We start from the raw sequence: 18,747 nt of genomic DNA, 5'->3' as shown, positions 1-18,747 counted from the left end.
GGGTGGAGGAAGTGGTCATTGATGTCAAGTGCTGCAGGAAGATAAATTAAGAACATAATAGTGTTCATTGGACAGGTAAAATTTCTGAAGAGGACAAGTTATGCGTGGTGGGTTCAAGTATCTTGAAGAGGAGGTGGGCATTTTCTCCAAGATTTGAAATTAGGGGAAAAATGCAAAATAAGACCCCCAGCAACAATAACCACAACAGACTGTGATCTGGGCAGGAGGTTAAATAAATCTTTATATTATTCTCCTTTGTTTAGAGAAATTAGCATTTTGTGGCTAAAGCATAGGTGGGGTTGGGGGTAGAAATAGACTGTTCTGTAATATAAAATAACAATGGGAAGTTGGAGTCTGATGGCTAGAGAAAGGGAGGGGAAACCTCAAAAGGAAGAGGAAGACAAAGGGAAAACATGTCTCAGAGAAAACATTAAGTTGGGCCTGACAGATGTGAGAGAGAGGCTGGGGAAAAACCAGTGGAGTTTTAGAAGTTGCAGTCCTTGCCCTGCACTATGGTGTAACCCCTATTGGGAGCCCCTCGTTTCAGTAAAGGTGTGCTGCATCCCTCACCTTCGTATGCATCAGTGGTGCTTTGGGGAAGAAAGGATTCAGGCAGTATTCAGGGTGGGGTGGCAGAGACAGACACTTTCAGCAGTCCAGGCCAGAGTGGAGATGAAGAATTCAATGTGCTAACTAAAAACTGTCACTAGCCACCATAGTCACTGACCTTCAACATCCCCTGAAAGGAGTTCAGGGCAGAGATCAGGAATGAGGCACTCTGTGCTCTGGGAAAAACTGGCAGAACAGGCCTTCAGATAGTTATTTTCAGGAGAAGATTCTACGAGCCCAAATTCTTGCATCTTCTCACATCTAGAAAAGCACTTAAATCATTAACGGAGACATCTGCTCCTTGTGACCAGCAGCAACCTTCTGCCAAAATGTGTGCTGAATTGCACGTATGCCCCCCTTACCAAAATTACACATATATTCACCTCTCCCCTTACCTCTTCAGAGTAGTTCCTCAGAACTATCTCAGAGGCTGTCTCCTGGGCTATAGTCCTCATTTCACCCCAAATGAATCTTAACTCACGACTCTCATGTTTTGCTTTTTTTTTTTAAGTCGACAAATGCAAGCAGGAAATGAAAGCAATGGAGGCCAGGGGAAGGATAAGACCTCCAAGTATCCTTGGGCTTAGTAGAGAACACTAGGCTTCCCAATATACTTGGGATAGGATCTTAGATATTTTGAAGATTATTTGAATATTAAAGAAGAGGGTAAATTTTTGAGGAGCCTACTAAGGATGCCCAGGCAGATATCTAACTAGAGCGTTCAAGTAAACAAATTAGTAGGGCCTGGGCTAGGAGGGTGAGCTATTTCCGGCATGTGACCTCTTTTTCTCACTGACAATGAGGTAATCTCCTGAGGATGCTGAGAAAACGTGATAGAGCTTGAGGAAACAGTTTGAAAATAGCACTTTGGGAATCCCCTATCACAATCTGTTTCCCCTTGAACTACTTGTGAGCAGGCACGTCTTAAACATTTTTTGTATCCTCATTTGTACAAATACAAATCCTCATTTGCATTTGTAGCAGGCTCAATAAACGACGGAATAAATGGATGAATGGAGGAGGACGAACGACTGAGTCTGAGGCTGCGGAGGCGGTGCAATCTTAGAGCCCAGCTCAGAGGCAGTGACCGCCAACCCGCACCTAAACAAATCAAGGCTGGAGGCCAAGTGAAAAGAACAGCGCCCACATTATCCCGGTCCAAAGTCCTGCTCCTTTAGGGGGCGGGGCTAGGGGGGCAAGTTCACCTCTGCCCTTCAATTGACCAATCCTCGCCTCAAGGGGGCGGGGATTTCAATCTGTTCCCCCCCACCCCTTAAAGTACTAAATATGTTTGGGCGCCGTTCAAACGGACCAATGAGTGCTCGATGTTTCCTGCGCTTGGGCCTCACCGATTGGTCAGAGTTCGTCGTCCCTCCCTCCTTGTTACGCCTTTTGCCCCACCCGGTAGCACACAAGATGGCGGCGCCCAGCGGAGTAGAGGCCGCGCCTGGGGTTTGCTGAGGCTCGTTCCCTTCCCCGCTGCTCCCTTGGGCGCGAAGCGCCGCGAGCCCAGAGGACGGGGGCCGGGCGGGGACAGAGGCACCTGCGTAGCTGGACCGCGAGCCCGCGCCCAGCCTGCGCCGCCCCCACCCGGCCCCGGCCTGGCCCGATCCCTTCCGTTCCCGGTCTCCTCTCGGTCTGACCCATTGCCTGGTCGTGGTATGCCACCACCAGGCCTCCAAAGCTGAGGTTTCTCCTCCAGCCCGGGATCACCTCCACTTTAGAGATGTTTGGGCTATTTCCTCCCAAAGAGCCCGCCTTTGGGGCTCCCGGACCGGCATCTGGCCCCCTTTCCCTCCGTTGAGACTCCACTTCCTTCTAACCCACTTCTTCCTCAGATTCTCCCTGTATTGGAGACTGCTCACTTCCCTTCCAAATTAATCCCCGACCTCCTCCTTCCCCCAAATATTGACAGCCCTGACACCCCCCTCAACCGGGAGCCAGACTTCCTTTTGGACTAACCCGCATAGCCCTATCATGGAGGCTGTGTACCTGGTAGTGAATGGGGTGGGCCTGTTGCTGGATGTGCTGACCTTGGTGTTGGACCTCAACTTCCTGCTGGTGTCCTCCCTCCTGGCTTCCCTGGCCTGGCTCCTGGCCTTCATCTACAACCTGCCACATACGGTACTGACTAGTCTTCTGCACTTGGGCCGTGGAGTCTTGCTGTCACTGCTGGCCTTCATCGAAGCCGTGGTTCCCTTCACCTTTGGGGGCTTTCAGGCCTTGTGTACCGTACTATACAGCTGCTGTTCTGGCCTGGAGAGCTTAAAGCTCCTGGGGCACCTGGCCTCCCACGGGGCGCTTAGGAGCCGGGAGATCCTGCACCGGGGTGTCCTCAATATGGTCTCCAATGGCCATGCTTTGCTGCGCCAGGTCTGTGACGTCTGTGGCATCACCATGAGCCTGGTGGCCTATGTGATCAATAGCCTGGTCAACATCTGCCTCATTGGCACTCAGAACCTCTTCTCCCTGGTGCTGGCCCTGTGGGATGCAGTGATGGGACCGCTGTGGAGGATGACGGATGTAGTGGCTGCTTTCCTAGCCCACATTTCCAGCAGTGCTGTGGCCATGTCCATCCTCCTCTGGACCCCCTGCCAACTGGTACTGGAGCTCTTGGCCTCCGCTGCCCGCCTCCTGGCCAGCTTTGTGCTTGTCAATGTCACTGGCCTGGTGCTGCTGGCTTGCGTGCTGGCAGTGACAGTGACTCTGTTGCACCCGGACCTCACCCTGAGGCTGGCCACCCAGGCGCTCAGTCAGCTCCATGCCCGGCCATCCTACCACCGGCTCAGAGAGGATGTTGTGCGGCTCTCTCGCTTAGCACTGGGCTTGGAGACCTGGCGCCGAGTCTGGAGCCGTAGCCTGCAGCTGGCGAGCTGGCCTAACCGGGGAGGGGCCCCTGGGGCCCCCCAGGGTGGCCCTAGGAGGGTGCCCTCAGCCAGGACCTGGCGACAGGACGCTCTTCCTGAAGCTGGGCCCAGATCAGAGGCAGAAGAAGAGGAGGTCAGGATGGCCAGAGTGACAGCTGCCCGGGGCCGGGAGAGGCTCAATGTGGAGGAGCCTGTAACTGGGCAAGACCCATGGAAATTGCTGAAGGAGCAAGAGGAGCGGAAGAAGTGCGTCATCTGCCAGGACCAGAGCAAGACGGTGCTGCTTCTGCCTTGTCGGCACCTGTGCCTCTGCCAGGCCTGCACTGAGATCCTGATGCGCCACCCTGTCTACCACCGCAACTGCCCACTGTGCCGCCGGGGCATCCTGCAGACCCTCAACGTCTACCTCTGAAGACTCCCTCCCCGCCTGCCCATCCCTCCACGCTCCACACAGCCACCTGCGCTAGGACAGCATTCCCACCTGATCTCTGGGTCCCAGCCTGAAGCCCCTCCTGCCGCTATGGCCGTCCTGCCGAGCCTCGGAGCCATACGTCCAGGACATGGAGATGGGAAACTCTGGAAGACGGTGGCTTGGCTGGGGGCAGGGTAACAGCTTATCCTTACCCAGTGGGTCCCAGTGATGCCGAGGGTGGTGAGTGTGTCACTCTGCGAGGCCCTGAGACTGTTCTCTGTGGACTCCCCTCCACCTTGCCAGGGCCCACCCAGATACCCGCGTGTGGGGCTCCCCCTCTCCGCTTCTGGTGGTTCTGTTGGGGATTTGCAGGTTCTCTCCCTGCTCCCTTCCCACTTCCTCCCCCGCTTCTGCAGCCACACACATCAGTGTCATTTGGGTGTTGTGGCAACTCAAGGGCCTTGGAATGATCTTGAACATTTGCTTTCAGCTGGAGCCCCTGTGCTCTGGCAGGCTTTGGGGGTAGTATCTCTCAGGTGCCCTTAGAGCTCCTTCTACCAGTCATGATCTTACGAGGCTCCCTTCTGACCTGACCCAACAGCTGGGATGAGAATTAACCCCCAGGTGTGTGTGTGTTTGCACCTGGCTTTGGGACCATGTGCCCTCTGACACCCCAGCACCACTGGGAACTGCAGGGGGGATAGCCAGATTTCTACTCCTATGCCTTTCACTCCCCACATCGCAGAGTGAGAAGGCATTCCCCTTCTGTTCCTCTCTCCCTGGCATCAGGGAGGGCAGACTGTGCACATTTCATTAGGGTCCAAATACAGAAGGGGCCAGGGCCGAGAGGCATGCAGGTCCCTGAGGTGTCTGTCTGGCCCAGGATCCAATGAATGAAGTTCTGTTACAGCTCTGACGGCCTCTGTGTGCATCCTTGCAAGGGCGAGCCGTCGGTTAGGGTGACGGATGCTGCAGCAGTGTCCTTCGGTCCTGCCGGAGTCACAAGTGTGGTTGGTGGGGGACCTGGCAGAGAGATAAGATAGGATGCCTTGGGGAGAGCCCCTGCCAGGTGTGGCTGGCTTTGCTTTCACCCTGTCTGATTTGTGCCCTCTCACGTGCACAGCTTTTGGAAAGCTCTCATCTTTTCTATCTTTCCAGAATTAGCCCTAGGAGAGAGGAGTGTGAACTTGCTCACCCTTTGGGTCAGCCCTCCCAGCTTTTCCTCTGGTGCCACTCTTCCCAGGAGGGAACTTGGGGTTCCTACTGCCTGGAGTCCAACCTGCCCTCAGATCCCTGGAGGAGTTGGTGCTTGTCGTTGTGACTCTTGGCATAGAATGGCGCTGTGATGGGCTGGAGTATGGCTGTGGGGCCTCCTGGTGGACAGCTGGGAGGCCTGTCTCTAGCTCACTGGGTCCAGTCGCCATTGGTCATATCCATCCTCACATGACCTGCAAGAGAGGGGGGGGACACTACCCCATAATTGTATGTTAAATCTAGGAGCGTGATGCCAGGGACAGCCTTCTGGAAGGGGGTGGGGGAGGGGAAAGCGGTAGATGGGAAGAAACTCCGAGGAGAGGCCCCTCCACTTTCTCTTGGGTTGAGAGCCTGAGCTGATGTGGGCGGGCCAGCCCGGGTTTGTTAGTCTTCGGGTCGGGGGTGGGGCAAGGAGAGGAGCCTTGGAGGGGCTTTGCGGCTAGCCTCAGACTGAGTGGTGTGGCCCGGTTCAGTGAGTGACTGTTCCCCACATGCACCTTGGAGTTGGGAGGCCTGAGTAAGGGCTCTTTTTTCCCCTTCCCCCAACCCTGGAGAGGGAGCTGAGCAAGGGGAGGCTTGGTTCCTTCCAGTCTCTGTTTAATGTGAGGATAAACATTTTATGAGAGAAGATAAACTTCCTGAGCTGGGAGCAAATAACCCCTTTTCCTCCACCCCCATCTGGAGTCCCACTGGCGGAGCTCAATACCCTTCCTCCCCCTAACCACCTTAGCAGTCAGGAGCTCAGCTACCTAGGGTCATTGCTGCATCCTGGAACTGGGCTGCCCTCTCGTGGCCATCTCCAAGATGACATCTCTAGACACCCAGGGACACTCCACTCCCCTGGCATGGGGGACAGAGAAGCTTTCCAGTCATCTAGGGACCAGGCAAGTAGCCAGAGCAGCCATGAATGAAAATCCTGGCTTCCTTTCTGTTGGTCAGGGCAGGGTTGTGTGTGGTGAAGTCCCACCCAGTTCATATGACATCTCTGAGTTAGAAAAAGGGCTCCTCCTTCTGGGTGGCCAAAGTCTGACACCAGGACACCCTCCTCAGCAGGGGCTCCCGTTCACAACCTCCACCGCTTACCCAGCAGGTCTGTGGAGCGGCCTGTCCTTCACCTGGGCCTGCTTCCTGTATCTCCTGGCCCATAGCTCCATCCAGCCCAAGAGCCCTCCCTTCTGCCTGAGCACCCTCCCCACCCACCGTCCTCCCTCTTCTCCCCATTCTCAGAATCAGGGCATCCCCACCAGTAAAGAAGAAAGGCTGAAGCCAGTAAGAGGGTTTTTGTTGTTGTTGTTTTAAGATTTATTGAATGATCTCTGAGAAAAGGGCCCAGGAGCAGGAGGGATGAGGGAAGACCCAGAGAAGCAGAGGACTGGGAAGGGAGCACCCCACCTTGGGGTCCTGGGCCAGAGCAACTGCGGGGACTCACACCTGCCAGCACACCGCCAGCACGCTGCCTGCCAGCACTCCTTTGGTCTAGGGCAGAAATCCAGCCACTGCCCCGTGCTGCCAGCCCTGATCTCAGCCTCTGTCCCCATCCCCTGCCTGCAGCAGAACGGAGAGGCCCCCACCCCACCTCCGCGGTCATTCACAACATTCCAGGGGGGCCAGCCCTCCTGGATGACGTGGCTGTCAGTGTCATGCCCTCCTGCCCTTCGAGAGACAGCGTGCGCTCACTTTCCAGTGGGCATCAAGCGAAGACTGGGGAGTTGTGCCAGTCAGAATACACTAGAAATCCAGAGAAGGTGCTGTCTGTCTTGATGCTGGCGTAGATGCCAATATAGTCACCCACGCCCACCTGTACCCACACCTGGTCTTTGGGCTCCAGCCTCACCATGGTGCCCCCGGAGAGCGAGGCTGGCTTGGGCCACCCCCCGAAGAACTGGAAGAAAGAGGCGATGGACTCTCCATTCTTGACCAGATCGAACTGCAGGCTAGCCCGGTAGACGGTGGCGTGGACGGCGAAGTAGTAGACCCCGGGCACGTGGCAGGTGAACTTGCCGGTGACGGCGTCGTAATGTCCCTGCTCATTCACCAGCACGCGGTCGAAGGGTAGGGGCGCGTCCGACGGCGGGGGCACCCGGCTCTCTGAGCGCTTGGCACTGAAGGCGGAGCGCGGAGGCACCGAGCACTCGCCTGCCGGCCCGGCCGCCCCCACGGGGCCTGCTTCTCCTCGCGGCCCGGGCTCCCCACGCGGCCCTGGGAGGCCTGCAGGGGTGGGGGTGGGGGGAAAGCGGAGCAGTTAGGGCGCGCCCGCCGCGGGCCTCCAGCATCCTCCCTCAGCCTCCCAGCTGCCCCTTCCCGGGCGGGGCCGCCCTGCGCCCCAGGACCCGCTCCACGCTTCCTGCAGGCCTTGGGGCAGATCTGAGGGTCCCAGGGGTTCTGGCTCCCGCAGCTGAGTCCCTCTCTCCCGGCTCCGGCCGGGTCGGACGGGGACGGGAGCGGCGTCCCCTAGCGGCAACCCCGAGCCCCGGGCCCCTGGGAGCAGGAGAGGGGCCGCACTCTTACCAGCCTCCCAGCGGAGGCGCTTCTTACCCGGCCTCCCGCCCTCGCCTTTCTCTCCCGGAGCGCCGGGGGCGCCGTCGCGGCCGTCGCGGCCGTCGCGGCCGGGCAGACCCTGGCTGCCATGGTGGCCCGGCGTGCCGGGGAGGCCGGGGTGCCCCGGGCACAGGCTGGGGATCTTGTTGTCGTCCAGCGGGGGCGAGCCGGCCGCCAAGCCCAGGAGCAGCAGAGCGAGGAGCGGCCTCATGGCGCTGGCACGCGGAGCCCGGACGCCGCGGGCCTCTGGTCGTCTGTGGGCTGGGCAGGACAGGAGTCGGGACCCAGAATCCTGGGACCTGCCTCGGTCCCCGCCCCGGCGCAGCCGGCTCGGTCCCCACCCCACTGCCATGTCCCTGAGTGAGGCTGAGTGGCCTCGAGGGGACGAAGAATGGGGCGCCCCTAGACCCAAGAACCCCGAGAGCACTGCGCAGGGGGAAGGAGAGGCCGGCCCTCTCCCCACCACCACCCCGGGCCGGCGCCCAGTCTTTCCCACAGTCCCCTCCCCCATCCCCATTTCCCCGCCCCCCCCCCCCCTTCGCGACCAGACTCACCCCCCTCCCGGCTCCCGGGGCTGCTCGCTCTCTCTGTGGCCTCCTTCGGGTCTCTCGCTACTCCGGACCCTCCAGTTGACTCCTGCTTGCTACCTTCCTTCCCTGCGCTTCTCTCTAGCCAGGCGCCCCCTGCCCTAGGCGTCCCCCTGGTCCCGGTTCGTTCCTTGCCGGCTCTGCTCTGCTCCTCCCAGACTCCAAGAGGAAACCAGTTGTTCAGGGGCCAAGAGCCCGGGCCGGGAAATAGCAGGGAAATAACTCGTGGTGTCGCCCGGCGGCCGGCCAAAGTTTGGTGGAGAAAGGAGGGAGAGATTTGAGGCGGGCGCAGAGGCAGAACCATGAGAAACAGACGCTCAGGGCATCTACAGCTCCAAGGAGCTGGAAGGAGAGATGGTGCCACGACGGAGATCAAAGACAACACTCTAGTCCAGGAGAAATAGAAGCTGAGAACCGAGGGTGGACGGTTCTAGAAGCAGTAGACAACTGGATCCCCAGTTGTCTACTGGGGATCCAGTAGATCAGGGCTCAGAATAGGGGCTGCCACATGACTAGGCACTGGATACATTTTTTTTTGGAATAAATGAAAAAGTGAGAAAGAGGGTGGTAGAGAGCCTGAAAAAGCAGATGGAGATGAGGAAGGTAGAAGGTGGGAAATTGGGGTCAGAGGCTTGGGTGGGAAGCAATCTAGATGATCACTGGTACAGTGTGGAGTCAGGCCAGCTGTTTGCAGCAGCTGGGGCAAATAAAAGGATAGGGAAGGATCTGGCAGGGTGGGAGGGTCCGGTTAGCCCCGCTGAGGACTCCTCTTCCCCTCCCTGGGAGGACCCAGAGGGGATGGGCAGAGTCCCATGCTGGTCCCCTTCCTTTGCTCCCCTGCCTGCCCACCCTGGTAGGCAAAGGAGGCTGGGCAGCAGAGGGCAGGGGCCCGCCTCAGGGTCAGGGCTGGGCACAAGCCTCCAAGCCAGCTGCCTCAGGCAGCCTGTTGCAGTTAAAGGGCCAGGGGGTGCCCAGTAGTGCCAGGCCAGACTGGCACTGGCGCTCTGCCTCCTGGCAGACAGAGCGGCAAGGGGGAAGGACACTGCCTAGCGGGGTGCAGTGGGGCACAAGTAGCCCACAAAGGAGCCTCCGGAAATTCTGGTAGCAGGGCAGGCTTGTCAGGCTCTGTGGAAGGAGGAGACCAGCCCTCAGGCACCCTGCTCCCCCAGTTCCCTCCCCTCCCTGGGGGTTCCTCCTTATCTCTCCCTGGAGCACCTTGTAACCTCTGAGGACCTCCACCACCTCCTCCTGGGTGGCCATGCCCACCCAGATGTTAGGGAAAGCCGTGGTGTTGTAGCTCAGACCGATGCACATCTCCACCTGGACAGGTTCACAGGCCAGCTCTGCAGGGGTGGGAGGGGAGGGTCACTCTGGGGAATACTCACTGGCTGTGTGAGCTGGGACAAGTCACCTAAGCGCTCCCTATGGGTCAGACGGGGAGAATCAAAGGAGATAACACAGAGAGATGCTTTATCCATGTCGAGGATTCCTGTTTTCCTTGAGAGCCTACTCCAGGCATCATTCGCCAGCCCTGGGCATCATGCAGGCACGTCTATGATCTCAGGGAGCTAGGGGCACCAACATTGGCCGGACCAGGGCATCTGGAAGGAGCTCCCCCGCTCTCCCCCCATCTCCGAGGTGGGCCCTGGAGAGGGCCTCTCTGTGTGACAAGGCTGGATGGGCTCTTGAAGCCTCAACCATCAACTCCCAGATTCCCATTTCCCTCGGGGGTGACACTAAGTACCCTTGCCACTCCTGGGGGAGAATCCCTCCAGTATTTGGTGGAGTGGTCCAGAGTCAGGCTACTGGGCCCCCCCACCCCATCAGGGAAGATAGGGATGGCTGTTATGACACGTGCCAGTGGGTTTCTAGGGATGGGCACCCAGCCCGCTCAGGCCTGCCAGCCCCCCTTGCGGTGCCCTGGGGCAGGCTCCTCACCTGGGGGTGGGAGCAAGGGGATGCTGCAGTTGTCATCGCTGCTCTCTGTGCAGTCTCTCCACATGCCACACATCCACTGCAGATTCTTACACCCTCCATCCCGGCAGGAGAACTCTCCGGGCCCACAGGGGTCTGCAGGCACAGGGGGCATGGCAGTGCCCTGGGACATGCCTGTACCCCCACTGCCTTCACAGTGCCCTGACCAGGGTCCAGAGCCCTTCCCTGTTCTCCTGGAGGTGCCTCCACTGCCCACACTCACTCGCCCAGGGCCACCTACTCTCTGTGGCATTGAGGGCCCGGTAGGTGGCCGAGAAGCCCCCGATGCTGATGCCATGTTCTGTCCTAAAGAGCACAGCCAGCTGGTGGTGCGAGGAGATGAGGCGCGGAGGCGGCTCTGCTCCACAGAACCTGCCCAAAGCAGACAGCAGTCCTGGCACGGGGCCCCCCCGCAGACGCGGCATGGAGCTGGGTGCTCTGGGCGATGCCAGAGGGGATGGGAGGCATAGTCACTGACTCATGGGACTGGAGAGGAAGACACACATGTTCAGGAGACAAAGTACTAAACAAACGAAACAAACTGCTTGAACTGGAGCCCCTTCGACCTGGGGAGAATCAGTGAGGGTTCTGGGGGAAGCTATAAATAGACCGGGCAGGTGGGAGAGCTGGGACGGGGAGAGCCTCCTGGAGGAGGTGATGTAAGGAGCAAAGGTGAGAGGGACAGGTACGAAGGTGAGGAAGGACGAGCCTTTTTCAGGGTGACAGTGCGGGGACCTCCAGCTTGGCGCAGGAGAAGACAATGAAGCTAGTGCGTGTGTGGGCGGGTTTGTAGGAAGCCTTGACCTCGGCCTCTGGAGGATGGGGTTTATCCTCAGCTCCTCCCCGCTGGCTCCGCCAGTACCTGCCCAGGAGGCTGAGGGCCCCTGAGTTGCGGGTCTCATACACTTCCACGTAGTCAAACTTGCACTCGTCCTGAGCTTCCAGGCTGAAGTTGTGGAACAGCAGTTCGACGCCATGTCCAGCGGGCACCGAGATGTGCCAGGTGCAAAGCTGGGGGAGGCACAGGTGGAGTAATTTATGGGTTCCTTCTTCTGTCCCAATCGGGGCCTCCAGGCTTGAGCTCCAGATGGGCTTCCCCCTGCTGCAGGCCGGGTAGGGAGTGGGTGGGCCCTGCCCACACTGCTTGCATCATCAGGAAGGGCCTTTAACTTATCTGGTCTCAGAGATAAGCTTACCCAGCACGGGAACATGGATACCTAGTAAGCACTTAATACTGTTCTCTTCCTGCCTGCTTGATCTCTGACCTTCCCAAGTACAAGGCAGCCTCTGCCATGCTGTTCTCAGTCGCACTAACCCGGACGCTCAGGTGTGCCCACGCGGGCTGCACCACCCTCCCTATGGAGCGCTGGCTTACCTGTTGGTGAGGGTACTGCTGCAGGTAGCTGGGAGCAGAGAAAGTGCCCTGGAGCCCAGTCAGGTTCCCCCCACACCCTGTAGAGAGGAGGAGGGGCTCATGAGTTTGCCAGGGTCTGTGCCTTCGCCCGGTAGGGCCAGCAGGGATGGCAGCGAAGAGTTTTGGCTGTGCCCGTGGGGAGGCAAGTTCTGGGCCAGAAGAATGACCAGGCAGGTTTGGAGCTGGGCCAGGCCTGGGGAGGCCAGCCTGAACCTGGATCAGATGCCTGAGGACAGTACCCGCCCTGAGGCTGGCCGGGCCCTTACCCGAGAACTTGGCGCTGCAGTTGGCCTCGTCACTGCCATCAGCGCAACTGGCAAAGCCGTCGCACACCGAGTCGGGTAGCAGGCAGACGAGCTGGTCGCAGGGGAACTCATCGTGGGCACAGCTCCCTGGGGGCGGGCATCTGGATTCAGAACCCCCTAGAATCTCTACCCCTTTTGCAGGGCTGGGAGTGGCTGGAAGCGGACAGTTGACAGGTAGCTGGGGACCTGGCGGGAAAACACTCACCATGACCGGGGGCCACGGCCTGGTACCAGGCATGGAAGCCAGATCCTTCCACGCTGCTGTCGGAGACGAAGGCCACGCGGAGGTGGCTGGCATTGGTGTTGAGTGTCGGGGGAGGCACCCTCCCACACACTCTGCAAGAAGCCAGATTGGGAGTGACGGAGGCTCAGAGCTCAGGGCCAGCCAGAGTGGAGCCTGCCTGGGCCCTGCGGTCCTCTTCCCTCAAGCCCCGTCCTGGGGACGATGTGTCCAAAAGGTTCCTTTCATTTCCAGCAGAGCTCTGACCTCCCTAGCTCCTGCACGTCCATTCTTGAGGCATTCATCCATGGGAAAGATATGTGGGAGTTCCAATTTCCAGATTTGGAAACCAAGGTCAGAGAGGGGAAGTGACCTTCCCAAGGTCATACAGCAAGATGGTGGCAGAGCTGGGCCCAGAGGCCAAGTCTCTCCGTTTCCTCCCAGTCAAGAATTTCCCACTGCAGTTCCCTGGTTCTGCCCTCCAGACAGTGGTTCAGGAGGGGGGTGGGATCTCCTGGGGGCAGAGGGACCCACCTGAGGAGGGGGCCTTCAGGCTCGGGGGAGATTTCCAAGCGATCAAAAAGACAGGAGGCCACACTCTCCACGCTGAGAGCTTCGATCTTGAGCTGTATTGCATGGTCTGTGGCCACTTGGATATGCCACACGCAGTGGGCGTTGGGTGGGTAAGGGTCTGGGTAGTCGGGGCTGCTGAAGAAGCCCCTTGGGCCAGGAAGGAGGCCCCCACAGGCTGCAGGGACGGAGGTTAGAGTTCAGAGGTCAAAAGGAGAGAGACTTGTTTTTATAAGATGCCTCTTCCCGGCCTCCCCTCCCCCCTGCCATCTTGGGCCCTTCTCCGGGAAGATCTGCCCCGTAGTACTCACTCGACTGGGGTGCGGGGCTCACGCCTGCCTCCGGTTGCCCTTTAGGGGTCCCAGTTGCCTGAGAGGTGGTGGGGATGGGAGTGGGGGTGGAGCCAATGGTGGTGAGGCCTTGGGAAGGCAGTGGATGATGGGAGGGCCCGGACGCGGCTGTAGCCTGCAGTTCTGGAGGCGGGAAGACGGGGGAGTGGGATTCAGAGGTGCTGGATCTCTTGCAGGGCATGGGAGACTCATGGAGGCCTTGGGAACTTACGGGCCAGGATGATGGCCACCAGCAGCCCCAGCAGCAACAGCAGCAGGCTGGCCAGCAGGAGGACACACAGCCAGGAGAAGTGGCAGTCAGGCTGCAGCCCTCGGGGACGCCGACCTGCGGGCAGGCGGGGTGGGCTTTTGAGAGCCCTTTCGCTTGGGCATCTCTCACACAGCCCTTAGCCGCTGGGCCTTTCTGTCCTACCCAGCTCACCCCGTGAGATGGTTACCATGCCAGGGAGCTCGGGTGCTGCAGCTGGCGTCCTCCTGGAGGCTGGGTAGGGGGCAAGGTGGCCCTGATTCAGGCTCAAAAGCAGGATTGCAGAATTCAGTCTGAAGGGAGAGACTTGAGGGCTGAGGGCCGGTGGCAGCACTGCCTGGCAGGTGTGTTCACTGGGCACTGCCAGCCCTAGGTGGGCATCTGGGTCTTGCGGGAGTGGTCCTGTATGACCCTTACCTTGCTCAGCTCTGTCGCCTCCACGCAGAGGATGATGTCTGAGCAGTCCTTCATGGCTCTAGGCTCTGCATGGCTTTCTCGAGTCCCTGCGACAGCCCAAGACCCCAGAGGGCCCGCTCCCTGCCCCGAGGCCGCCTCTCAAAGGGGCAGCCTCTGCTCCGCTCCCTGAGGACGAGGGCTGCCAGGCTAGACCAGCTCTCCCGCTGCCCTGGGCAGACTGGTTCCAGGCTGGTTCTGGCTACTGGCTATTCTGTCTCTGTGTGGGGGAAGGGACAGCAGGCAGAAGGAATTCGCAGCGGCATGAAATGGTCCCTTAATCCAACTCAGCTGAGGATGCCGAGGTCGAGACCCTGGCACAGAGCAGCGGTCCTTAAAGGCGCAGGCTGAGAACACCCCGTGGAGGAAGCTCGGTGCTCCGTCGGGGGTGTGACCAGGGAGCTGGCCACCCCGTCTCCTAACCTCACTGAGGTGCTGAGTGAGTGTCTGAGGGGTGCTGGGAAGGAAGGGAGACAGTGGGGCAGTTTTACAGGCACGAGGGAGCCTTCGAAGCCAGGTGTGACGGTTTGGCAGCTTCAAGGCCTGTGAGTCCTCAAGGTCCTGGACAGACCAGCAGCCCATCGCTCCTGGCCATCAGGGCGACCGAGGCATTAGCCAAGCTGGGTCTTTGGAAGTTCCCCTAAAGCACCTGGGTGCCTGGGACAAGGAGATAAGTCTTTCTGGGCTGCTCGTGTCTGTGCTGATGTGAGTCGGGGAGCTTGAGGGGTTGGCTGCCTCAGCCCGTAGGAGAAAGGGCAGTGGAGGAGGTGACGCTGCCCAAGGCCTTGGACGGGTCGGTCAGGGCTGGCCCTTCAGATGGGCTGTGGACCGGCAGGTGGTACCATCTGCTGTTGCAGGATAGAAAGCCTGCCCTCTGCAAACTACATCACTCCGTGACTCTCCTTCTCCACGAGCGAAGTTCTCTCGGAAAATCCCAGCCTGGCGCAGCTGTCCTCGGGGAGAAGGGAAAGGGCTGGTTAATCTGTTTTGTGTTAGCCGTGCTCACGCTGAGTTGGGTAGGGCAGGAGGTGGGGAGGCAGCATAATATTTCTGGCTACTGTTTGTAGAATGTCTGTTACGTATTAGGCCCTGGACCAGAGGTCCTACGTGCAGTTTCTCTCCTTGAATCACTCTGTGAGGTAGCATAACCATTTTACAAATGATGGCCGAAGGCTCCGAGAGGTTAAGTAACTTTCCCAAGGTCACATCAGCTTCCCCAAGATACAGAGACAAGAGTTGAACCCAGGGCTGGGTAAATCCAAAGCGCATGTTTTCTCTGACACATGTCTTTTTTTTTTTTTTTTTAATATTTATTTATTTATTTTTGGCTGCGTTGGGTCTTCGTTGCTGCTCACGGGCTTTCTCTAGTTGCAGTGCACAGGATTCTCATTGCGGTGGCTTCTCTGTTGCAGAGCACGGGTTTTAGACGTGCAGGCTTCAGTAGTTGTGGCACTCAGGCTCAGTAGTTGTGGCTCGCAGGCTCTAGAGCACAGGCTCAGTAGTTGTGGCACACGGGCTTAGTTGCTCTGCGGCACGTGGGATCTTCCCGGACCAGGGCTCGAACCCATGTCCCCTGCATTGGCAGGCGGGTTCTTAACCACTGCGCCACCAGGGAAGCCCTCCCTTTTTTTTTCCTTTCCTTTCTTTTACATTTTCCATGTTCTTTCTATAAACCGTGTAGAATAGTGGGGGCGAGAGGTACTGTGGGCAAGGACTCCTGCAGGCTATGTGTGCAGAGGACGCCTGGGCTGTGAAGCCCTGGGAGGTTTCAGGCCTGCGGCCATTGAGCTCCAGGTTGCTTGCTTCATTCTTGGCTGCCTCTTGGGCTTCCTCTTCTTCCTTTGCAGGCCCCGGGGCCTCGGCCTTCTTGCCTCTTCCTTCTCCGGGGGTCTCCCCATCTCCCCCACTGCCTGCAGGGACACTGTGTCTCCAGCCCTCCCTTTTCTTGCTGCTGTGGGGACGTTTGCATGGACTTTCCTGCTGACGGCTATGGATAAAACTAACAAGCAAAGGGAAGTTACCTCTTTTCTTGCTCAAGTGATTTCTACACCCCCGGAAGCTCCACTGGGCTTTTGCTTTTGTTCCTGCAAGCTTGGATCCTGGCAACTCGGCCTGGCTGGCTATCTGTGGCTCCCCCCGACCTTTTTTTTTTTTTTTTTAATTTATTTGTTTTATTTATTTATTTTTGGCTGCATTAGATCTTCATTGCGGTGTGCAGCCTTCTCATTGTGGCGGCTTCTCTTGTTGTAGAGCACAGGCTGTAGGCACGCGGGCTTCAGTGGTTGTGGCTCCTGGGCTCTAGCGCGCAGACTCGGTAGTTGTGGCACACGGGCTTAATTGCTCCGCGGCATGTGGGATCTTCCCGGACCAGGGATCGAACCTATGTCTCCTGCATTGGCAGGCGGGTTCTTAACCATCGTGCCACCAGGGAAGCCCTCTGTGGCCCCTTTATAACCAGGAGGGGCAAGGCCAGCTTGAGGTTAGCTATCACCTTCTAGACTCCGGCTCACTAGCTCTCCCTCCTGCTGGCCCTCCAACTCCAACCCTCCACTCCAGCCAGACCAGCCTCTTCCTTGTCCCTGGCACACTGTACCCACCCTACCTGTCTTTGTCCAGGCCTGTGCTCTGATCTGAATGCTTTCCTTTTGCTGGCTCCCAGGGCCAGCGTTATAGATGTGCATTAGGACTTGACTCCCCGCCACCCTCCCGAGATTCGTCAAATACTCTCTCCTCTCCTTGTTCATTGCCACCCCTACCCTTGACTCTTACCCTCTGGTTCCTGGATCTTTAGTCTCTAGGAGCCCGGATGCCTGCAGCTCCATCCCAGCCAACCCACTGCCGTCTCCAAGGGGCAGGTCACACCGAGTATCAGGAAATCAGAAAAGCTCAGCCCTTGACTTTGGAATGCCCAACCAGTGGCTCTGCCTCACTAACTCTGTGTGGTTTGGGCGATGCTGTACTTACTTCACATTCCTGAAAAGTCAGAGGCACCCTGAGAGGCCAGGGGAACTCAGCATTTGCTGAGGATCACCCAACTAAGAGAATCTTAGTGGAGCATTGATGGTGCAGTACTGGAAATAGAGGTGAGGGGGGGGAAATAGACATTCGTTGAGTACCTACTATGTACCGAACACTCACAACTCTGAGTAGCTCTTGTTATGCTCAGATTACAGAGGCGGAAACCGAGGCTCAGAGAGATTAAGTAATTTGCTTGGACTGGGAACGCTTGGACTCCGCTGTCTCCTGCCTCCTGCACAGGTGCTTGTTTGTGCCCCTAGAACAGTGAAGGACGGGACCCTCAGAGACGTGTGGGCCCAGGTATGCGACAGATAGTGCTGGTTTTGCCCTTGGGTGTGTGCATGTGTAGAATCAGGGAGTTCCCTGGTTACGTTGCTGTTCAGCTCAGTTGATAATAGACACGGGGTTGGGAAATTTGCTGCAGAATGTCCTGCAAAATGCTGTCAATTATTCGACCAAAAGGAAGAGTATTCAGATGGAAAGAGATCTGCGTGGGGAGTCAAGATCCCCGGGTTCCGTCCTGCCCCCGCCACCGATGAGCTGGTGGACTCGCGGCTTCTTTACAGCTCGTGTCCTCACTGGCAAGGTAAGAAGGTGGAGAAGGTGACCCCTACGGAAAGTGGTATGCATTTTCTGAGCACTGATCACTTTAAAACGTATAAACTCTCAACGTGGAATCAGGGAATCAGAGGTGTGCAAGTCCTCTAACGTAGGACTTGTACTTAGGGAAAAAGTGACTTGGAATAACACTTGAGCTGAGACCTTCGAGGTCCTCTAGTCCAATCTCCCTCATTCACAGATGAGACACTAAGGCCCAGAGGGAGGGAGGTTCTTGCTCAAGGTCACACAAGAACAGGTGCAGGGAGAGCTCCACCGCTAGGGAGAGGCCTGTTGGGATGCCAGCAAGGAATGGGGGAAGAAATCCCAGTTGCTAGGAGGCAAAGCTGTTGGGTAAGGAAACACGGGGACAGGTTGTGTTTGGGGATCTGTGCAGCACTAGGACCTGTTGCCATGGGGATGAGAAAGCACCACAAGTACAGAAAGGAGGGCTGGGAGCAAGGGTGGAGGGGGCTGAGCCCCCACCCTCGATGTTAGTTATAGTCTGTTCCCCAGTGGAACACAACAAAAGCACACAGGTGGCTTCTACCTCCAGTGAAGAACTAGTCACAGGAGCGGTACAGCACCTTACACTGATTTGAGGCTCAGCCATCCATTTTGCTCTAAGCCTAATGTTTCCATCTTGAAGGTGATCCTGTTCACTTGTGGTTTGGGGGAAATTATTTTTCTTGCATCGGGCCCCTTCCAGGGAAAGCCGGGGAGAAACCTCAGGCTTGAGTCACTCTTATTTTCAATCCTTTCTGGGAAATGCCACCCCCCCCCGAAAATGGCCGCCTCCAGTCTCAGCCCAGGAGGTGAGTGTGACAGCAGGTGCCCCTGGGAGGGAGAGTGACAAGCAAGGGAAGGAGAGATAGGCCTTGATTTCTCAGTGTGTGGAGCACGGATGGCAGTTAGGAAAATTCCCCATAAAACACTTTAAGCTCAACTGGTGGTGACTTAAGTTTCCCAAGTTCTGGGATTGGTGGCAGAAATGGAAAATCTGAACAAGTCTGAGAGAAAACTCAAGGAGCCAAGTCCCTGGGGACCCCAACGAGGCCCTCCCTCCAAGGAGTTAAATCTGGTGATGTCTTGAAAACACCATTTTAGAGAACAACACCTTTAATGTAAAGGCTGCTGTTTCCAGTATTAGTGGGGCAAGTTGAGATCTTTCATTTAATTTATTGAGGACCAAGCCTTGATCACTCCACACCCAGGCATAGCCACTCTGCTCTAAGAGCAAACGTTGCTGTATTCAGTCTCTGCTGGAGAAACCTGTCTTAGCTCGTCACAGGTCTGTACAGGCACCCAAGTGCGTCAACAGAGAACCACCAG

The 18,747-nt window shown here is 57.7% G+C and overlaps 3 protein-coding genes across 4 annotated transcripts; 1 reads left to right on the top strand and 2 right to left on the bottom strand.

Annotated features, from left to right (window-relative positions):
* The first annotated feature begins 1,998 nt into the window (after positions 1-1,998).
* RNF26 (ring finger protein 26) lies at positions 1,999-4,801 on the top strand. Its single transcript, XM_004315240.4, has one exon. It carries the CDS (start codon positions 2,587-2,589, stop codon positions 3,886-3,888), a length of 1,302 nt encoding a protein of 433 aa, XP_004315288.1. The 5' UTR covers positions 1,999-2,586; the 3' UTR covers positions 3,889-4,801.
* A 1,620-nt stretch (positions 4,802-6,421) lies between these two features.
* C1QTNF5 (C1q and TNF related 5) lies at positions 6,422-8,186 on the bottom strand. Of its 2 annotated transcripts, none has more exons than XM_033861926.2 (2): positions 7,651-8,186; positions 6,422-7,350 (listed from the first exon to the last, which is right to left on the bottom strand). In XM_033861926.2, the coding sequence occupies exons 1-2, from the start codon at positions 8,030-8,032 to the stop codon at positions 6,833-6,835; spliced, it is 900 nt and encodes a 299-aa protein (XP_033717817.1). In that variant the 5' UTR covers positions 8,033-8,186; the 3' UTR covers positions 6,422-6,832. The 2 variants fall into 2 exon arrangements, with proteins under 2 accessions (XP_033717817.1, XP_033717816.2); XM_033861925.2 differs by having other exon boundaries at positions 7,678-7,891.
* A 462-nt stretch (positions 8,187-8,648) lies between these two features.
* Positions 8,649-14,063, bottom strand: MFRP (membrane frizzled-related protein). The gene is made up of 13 exons (XM_033861924.2): positions 13,765-14,063; positions 13,538-13,640; positions 13,312-13,425; positions 13,062-13,223; positions 12,715-12,928; positions 12,166-12,296; positions 11,922-12,047; positions 11,617-11,693; positions 11,104-11,252; positions 10,483-10,613; positions 10,206-10,337; positions 9,483-9,610; positions 8,649-9,392 (listed from the first exon to the last, which is right to left on the bottom strand). Exons 1-13 carry the CDS (start codon positions 13,816-13,818, stop codon positions 9,168-9,170), a joined length of 1,746 nt encoding a protein of 581 aa, XP_033717815.1. The 5' UTR covers positions 13,819-14,063; the 3' UTR covers positions 8,649-9,167.
* Between the last annotated feature and the right edge of the window lie 4,684 nt (positions 14,064-18,747).

This window comes from Tursiops truncatus, chromosome 8 (genome assembly GCF_011762595.2).
Source record: "Tursiops truncatus isolate mTurTru1 chromosome 8, mTurTru1.mat.Y, whole genome shotgun sequence".
Lineage (NCBI taxonomy): Eukaryota > Metazoa > Chordata > Mammalia > Artiodactyla > Delphinidae > Tursiops > Tursiops truncatus.
Note: the sequence above shows the minus strand (reverse complement) of the source record. Positions and strands in the feature narration are given on the sequence as shown.

What these genes read in the sequence shown, in the direction of transcription:
- MFRP (XM_033861924.2), bottom strand. Translation starts at nt 13,818, where the DNA reads ATGAAGGACTGCTCAGACATCATCCTCTGCGTGGAGGCGACAGAGCTG. An exon ending in GAGCCCCGCACCCCAGTCGA is followed by an intron (nt 12,929 to 13,061) that starts GTGAGTACTACG and finishes CCGTCCCTGCAG; the next exon opens with CCTGTGGGGGCCTCCTTCCT. An exon ending in CTGCAGCGCCAAGTTCTCGG is followed by an intron (nt 11,694 to 11,921) that starts GTAAGGGCCCGG and finishes TCCTCTCTACAG; the next exon opens with GGTGTGGGGGGAACCTGACT.
- RNF26 (XM_004315240.4), top strand. Translation starts at nt 2,587, where the DNA reads ATGGAGGCTGTGTACCTGGTAGTGAATGGGGTGGGCCTGTTGCTGGAT.
- C1QTNF5 (XM_033861926.2), bottom strand. Translation starts at nt 8,032, where the DNA reads ATGGCAGTGGGGTGGGGACCGAGCCGGCTGCGCCGGGGCGGGGACCGA. An exon ending in GCGCCTCCGCTGGGAGGCTG is followed by an intron (nt 7,351 to 7,650) that starts GTAAGAGTGCGG and finishes CCACCCCTGCAG; the next exon opens with GCCTCCCAGGGCCGCGTGGG.